The following is a 5775-nucleotide window of genomic DNA, read 5'->3' on the forward strand; positions in this document are numbered from 1 at the left end:
AGAGACAAAGAGACAGAGACTCACCCAGCACTCCAGGCTTGGGAGGGGAGAGCCAGGGCTCCTTCTCCATTGCTGGGGAGGGGAACTGCGGGCTGGCGGGCTCCCCACACCTGCCTCCTTCTGGCTCCGGTCCCTCCTTCCTGGAGAGGGGGAACGTGGGACCTTTCCTCTCCCCCTCCTTGTCTGGAAGGCTCCCATCTTTGGGAAGGGGGGGGGCCCCCTCTGGTCACTTTCACATTTTCCGGGGGCTCCCCCCCACGTCCCCCCCGTTTGGGGGGGGGGGGGCAACCAGCGTAGCGCAGCAGCTCTCGCCTCCCCCCCCTCCTCCCGAAATGTTTTATTTAACACGCTGCTGTACCGGAAGAAGAAGCCATATTTCTCCTCTCCAGCCCTGAGCCGCCGCCAGCCCCGGCCATGGCCAGCCCTGCGCCCTAGCCTTCCCGGCGGTGGCTGGGGAGGGGGAGCGTGGCGAGGGGGGGGGGCGCTGGCCCCCCGGAAGGAGGGGGAGCGCTCCGGGCAGCAGCAGCAGCTCCTGTTGCGCGCAGAGCCGCGGTTTTGGAGAGACAATACCCGCGGCGCAGGGCGAGCCCAGCCGGGGCGCGGAGAGGGGGGCGCGGGGCTGGGCGCCCGGCCGCCGGCGGGGGCAGGATGCGGCTCCTCCGGGCCGCGCGTGTCGGCGGGTGAGCGCCTGCCGGGAGGAGCGGAGATGCCCCGAGCCCTGCAGACAAAGGAGCCGGCGCCCCGAGGGGAGGAGGCGGAGAGGGGCGCAGCCCCCCGGGGTTAAGCCCCTTCGGGCCGCCGCTGGATTCGCCGCTCACCATGACCCGGGGGAGGCAGCAGGACGCGGGCTGCGGAGGGGCCCAGGAACCGGCCCGGCCTTAGGAGAGCGACCGGGGCCGCCCCCCTTCCCTGCCCCTGTCTCCCTCCTCTTCCATCACTAGCTGCCCCCCGTGCGCTCCGCAGTCCCTGCGCCCCCGGAGATGTGTCCCCCAGGCGGTGCTGGCCCCTCTCCCCCTTGTTGCCCCCTCGAGGCCCCCCCACAGGCCCCCTCCTCCTCCCCTTCTCCCGATGCGGCGGGCGCCGCGCAGGGACAGAGCTAAGCGCCCCCCCGCCCCGTGCGCCCCTCGCCCCGTGCGCCCCTCGCCCCTGCCCCAGCTCTCCGAGGCGCTGCAGCCGCTGGGCCCGGGGTAAATGATGTTCAAGTACCGGATCCGCATGTTCTTCAACGAGCTGAAGCTGCTGGTGCTGATGCGGCGGGGCCGCCCGGAGCCCGAGCCCGGAGCCGGGGGGAGCCGGGCGCTGGGGGGCAGCGGCTGCGGCTGGCCCCCCTTCGCCGACTGCTCGGCCCGGCAGGACGATGAGGCCGAGTACTACGGCGGGGTGGCCGAGCCCCGGCCCCGCAGCCTGGCCTTGGAGGAGAAGGAGCCCCGGCCGCCGCCCCCCGGCCAGCAGCCCGGCCAGCAGCCCGGCGCCGGGGGGGCCCTGGACACCGTGTCTCTCAGCAGCAGCCTGGACAGCGGCATGAGGACCCCGCAGTGCCGGATCTGCTTCCAGGGGCCCGAGCAGGTCAGTCGGCGCCTCGCTGGTTACTAGGGGTGAGGAGTACCGGGGGCTTACCGGGGTTACTAGAGGGTAGGGATGCCAGGGGGTTACCGGGGTTACTAGAGGGTAGGGATGCCAGGGGGTTACCGGGGTTACTAGGGGGGAGGGATGCCAGGGAGTTACTAGGGGTGCCAGGGGGGTACTGGGTTTATTAGGGGTGAAAGGTGCCAGGGGGTTACTAGGAGTGCCAGGGAGTTACCGGAGTTACTAGGGGTGAGGGGTGCCAGGGGGNGGTTACTAGGGGTGCCAGGGGGTTACTGGGTTTATTAGGGGTGCCAGGGGGTTACTAGGAGTGCCAGGGGGTTACCGGGGTTACTAGGGGTGAGGGATTCAAGGGAGTTACTAGAGGTGAGGTGCCAGGGGGTTACTAGGATGAGGGTTGCTGGAGTTTACCCAGGATTATGAGGGGTGTCAGGGGGTTACTAGGGGTGAGGGTTGCTGGGGGTGAGGGGTGTCAGGGGGGTTACTGGGGGTGAGGGTTGCCGGGGGTTACCGGGATTACTAGGGGTGAGGGGTGTCAGGGTTACTAGGGGTGAGGGGTGTCAGGGGGTTACTGGGATTACTAGGGGTGAGGGGTGTCAGGGGGTTACTAGGGGTGAGGGTTGCCGGGGGTTACTGGGATTACTAGGGGTGAGGGGTGTTAGGGGGTTACTAGGTTTGAGGGATACTAGGGGGTGAAGGGTGCCAGGGAGAGATCATGGGTGGAGGTACCAGGGGATGAGGGTGCCGAGGGATTCTGAGGGGCAGGGCAGGCAGGATCGAGGGTCAGCGTGTGGGGAAGATGCCCGGGCCTGCCTGATGGTGAATGTGGCCAGCGGGTTGGGTTGCTAGGAGGTGAAGGTGCCAGGCAGTGCTAGGCTGTGGCTGGTTATCAGAAGACGAGGATGCCAGAGCATGGGCCATAGTAAGGATAGAAACATGTTGGAGGAGCAAGAATGCCAAGGTGCAACAGGGGGTCAGTCAGATCCCAAATGGCGAGAATGCCAATGGACAAAGTGTGAGCACAGGCCAGGGTCTGTGCGCCAGGCAATGCCAGGGTCTGTGCCTCATGGCAGGGGTGATAGGTTCTGTGCGCCAGGCAATGCCACATCTGTGCCTCGTGGCAGGGGAGGCGGGTTCTGTGCACCAGGCAATGTCAGGTCTGTGCCTCATGGCAGGGGAGGCGGGTTCTGTGCACTAGGCAATGCCAGGTCTGTGCCTCGTGGCAGGGGAGGCGGGTTCTGTGCACCAGGCAATGCCACGTCTGTGCCTCGTGGCAGGGGTGACAAGGTTCTGTGCACCAGGCAATGCCAGGTCTGTGCCTCATGGCAGGGGAGGCGGGTTCTGTGCACCAGGCAATGCCAGGTCTGTGCCTCGTGGCAAGGGAGGCGGGTTCTGTGTGCCAGGAAATGCCAGGTCTGTGCCTCATGGCAAGGGGGGTGGGTTCTGTGTGCCAGGCAATGCCAGGTCTGTGCCTCGTGGCAAGGGGGGTGGGTTCTGTGCGCCAGGCAATGCCAGGGCTGTGCCTCGTGGCAAGGGAGCCAGGTTCTGGGCGCCAGGCAATGCCAGGGCTGTGCCTCGTGGCAGGGGGGTGGGTTCTGTGTGCCAGACAATGCCAGGGCTGTGCCTCGTGGCAAGGGGGCCGGGTTGTTATGGTGAAGATGTCCAGGGAGGGTGTTTGAATTGTCCTCCTGGCCCTCTGAGGAAATGCCGCTGCCCAGATGAAGGTGGTCTTAGTGGGCACAGTGTGTCCCTTATTTTGCAGACCAGTTCCTTGCGGGGCCACGTCCCCTCTAGCCCACCCGCTGCTCCCCCCTCAAACCCCGGGACTGGGTCATACCCACCCTTGGGGTGCCATGGATGGACTTAGGGGGTGGGTTGGCAGGACGGGTCTGGGCATCTGGGGGGATGTGTCCCGATTGGGACAGTCAGTGGGATGGAGGAGTATGCAGCTTGCACTGAAATCCTGGGGGGATAAAGGAGCTTTCAGGGGCTGCACTGGGGTTACAATCATGCCCAGGCATTAGCCAGACCTAGCTTGTGGGTGTGTTGTTTGGGGCCGGGGCGGAGAAGCCTTGTGTCTCAGCCCGTGTTGGCCTGGCGCGGAGCACTATACTCACGGCTCGTGGGCTGCCCCCAGAGCATGCAGTGTCCAGAAGCCCCTTTCCCCACTGCCGAAATGCAGCTGCCTCTGGGGAGGAGCGCAGCCGCCGCTTAGCAGTGTGTGAGGGTGGACATGCGAGCACGTCATTCAAATGGCACTGCAGCGGGATGTCTAAGGGATCGGGTAATTCCCCGAGTTGGAAGTGGGGTGCCGGGGATAACGCTTTGACTCTTGTGAGAAGACTTGGGAGGCTCTTTAATGGCCAACGGCGTGTAGTGGCTTTGGAAGTGTCTCGTCCCAGTAGCAGAGGGGCCTAGGCAGACTCCTGGGTGGCATGGGGACTCAGGGGAGATCGCCTCCTGCTGAATCTCCAACTGGTTGCAGGCACCTGGCAAGACTTCCTGAGATCCCGGCCAGAGGTACCCCGAGATCTGTAACTCCAGAGGGGAAGCGCTGCTTGCCTTTGAGAGCCGGGTTGTGACTGTAGGCAAGGCAGATGCCCGGCTGGGTGCTGAACTCGCTGGGCCAAGCTGATGGGGTGCCCCTCAATTGGACTGGCAGGATGGGAAATGAGAGAAAAGCAGGAGGTTGGAACCGTGAGGGAGACGGGTCGCTCCCTCCATCCCCACTTGTTGGCCCCACTGCTTGGCAGACGCAGACCTGCCTGCGCTGGAGGGAGGCGGGATGTTTATGCTGGGATTTGGGAACCGTTAATTAATCCTTCCCCTTCGAGACCAGGCGGCCGCGGTACTTACCGTGCAGAGCTTGTTCTTCTGGTCCTGGTGCTGCCGGATGCCCCGGGGAAGGGGGACTCCTGGTTTGAACAGGCCTGGGCCGCGGAGTCATGGAAGGCGCAAAGTCTTTCTAGGAACCCCCGAGGCGTGGCTAGAGCAAGGCACGTGGGCCCGTGCTCCCCAGCTGGACCTGGGCAGATTAAAGGGGCAAAGAGGAAAGGAGTGGGGCTGGGGATCTGGGGTGGGTGGACCCCAGTGGGAACCCCCTCCCTCTCCCTGGGGGAGTCCTTGGAGCATTTTAACCCCTGCAGCTCCGAAGAGGGAATGGGTATGAAGCCAGTGGGATTTTTGTGGCCTTGAAGATCTTAGCTGGAGTGATTTAGGGTTTGCACTAGGCCTGGGGGGTACTGAGAGAAGGGACCCCGTGATATTGACTGGGCTCATTTGGAGCTAATGCACCAGTAATTCCCTCCTCGCCGATAAGCGGACGGGGGAGGGTAAACGCCCCAGGTAAATGTGTGTGGTGTGTGTTGTGTGTTGTGGGGGGGGGGGGTTGCGACTCTGCCTGTGCTGCATACACCGGAACGTGCCGGTGGGGACACGGGTGTGTTTTTTTGCACATTCATGTGTGGTCCCATGTGCGTATGCAAACACGTGGGCGTATGCTTGTGGGTGTACGTGTGTGGCTGGACACGTGTGAGCCCGTGCCTGTAGGTGTGTATGTGCATACATATTACATGGATGTGCGTGCACACACGTGTTTATGCATGCTTCAGTGCTTGTGCCTCTTTAGACTCCAGCGGGGGGCTCCCGCCTGGATATTCCCTATGCCCCTGCAGCCTAGCAGGGCTGGGGGGCTGGGGACGTGCGGGAGAGACAGGGAGTGTTGTCCCCTCACCCTCCGCAAACACCACCAGGGATTGGACCCTGGGCAGATCCAGCACGTCTCCGTCTCCGTCTCCATCCCAGCCAAAGCAATTTGTTAGCTGCTGCCGGGCCTGGTGCATCGGTACCAGCTCGCCCTGGGCTCGGTGACGGAGACGGCCCAGTCCCCACCAAAGAGGCTGGGCTTTCTGGCCTCCCGAGGGCCTGGTGTCTGAGAGAGGAGCTGTCCAGGCCAAGGCCAAACACATGGGCCAGCTGGGGCGGCAGGAGGGACGGCAGCTTGGCGGGAGGGCCGGCTGTGACGGAGCAGGGAGCAGGGCAGATTTGACCTGGGAATGTTGCAGGGGGATTGCAGTGAGGAGGGGGGACTTCCCTTGAAGGAAGCTACCTGAGCTGTAACCTGAGCCAGGAACGGGGGTGGGGAGAATTAACACCTTCTGCCCGGGAGACTGAACAAAGGAGAGGAGCAGC

At 64.2% G+C, this 5775-nt stretch overlaps 1 protein-coding gene across 1 annotated transcript in view; it reads left to right on the forward strand.

Annotated features, from left to right (window-relative positions):
- The first annotated feature begins 317 nt into the window (after positions 1-317).
- The window catches only part of MARCHF9 (membrane associated ring-CH-type finger 9), a 31395-nt gene continuing 25937 nt past the window's right edge, over positions 318-5775 (forward strand). Inside the window, exon 1 of the mRNA XM_034793107.1 lies at positions 318-1566. Coding sequence (XP_034648998.1) covers positions 1192-1566 — 375 coding nt within the window. The 5' untranslated portion in view covers positions 318-1191. The remainder of the gene's footprint in view (positions 1567-5775) is intronic.

Source organism: Trachemys scripta, chromosome 16 (assembly GCF_013100865.1).
Source record: "Trachemys scripta elegans isolate TJP31775 chromosome 16, CAS_Tse_1.0, whole genome shotgun sequence".
Lineage (NCBI taxonomy): Eukaryota > Metazoa > Chordata > Testudines > Emydidae > Trachemys > Trachemys scripta.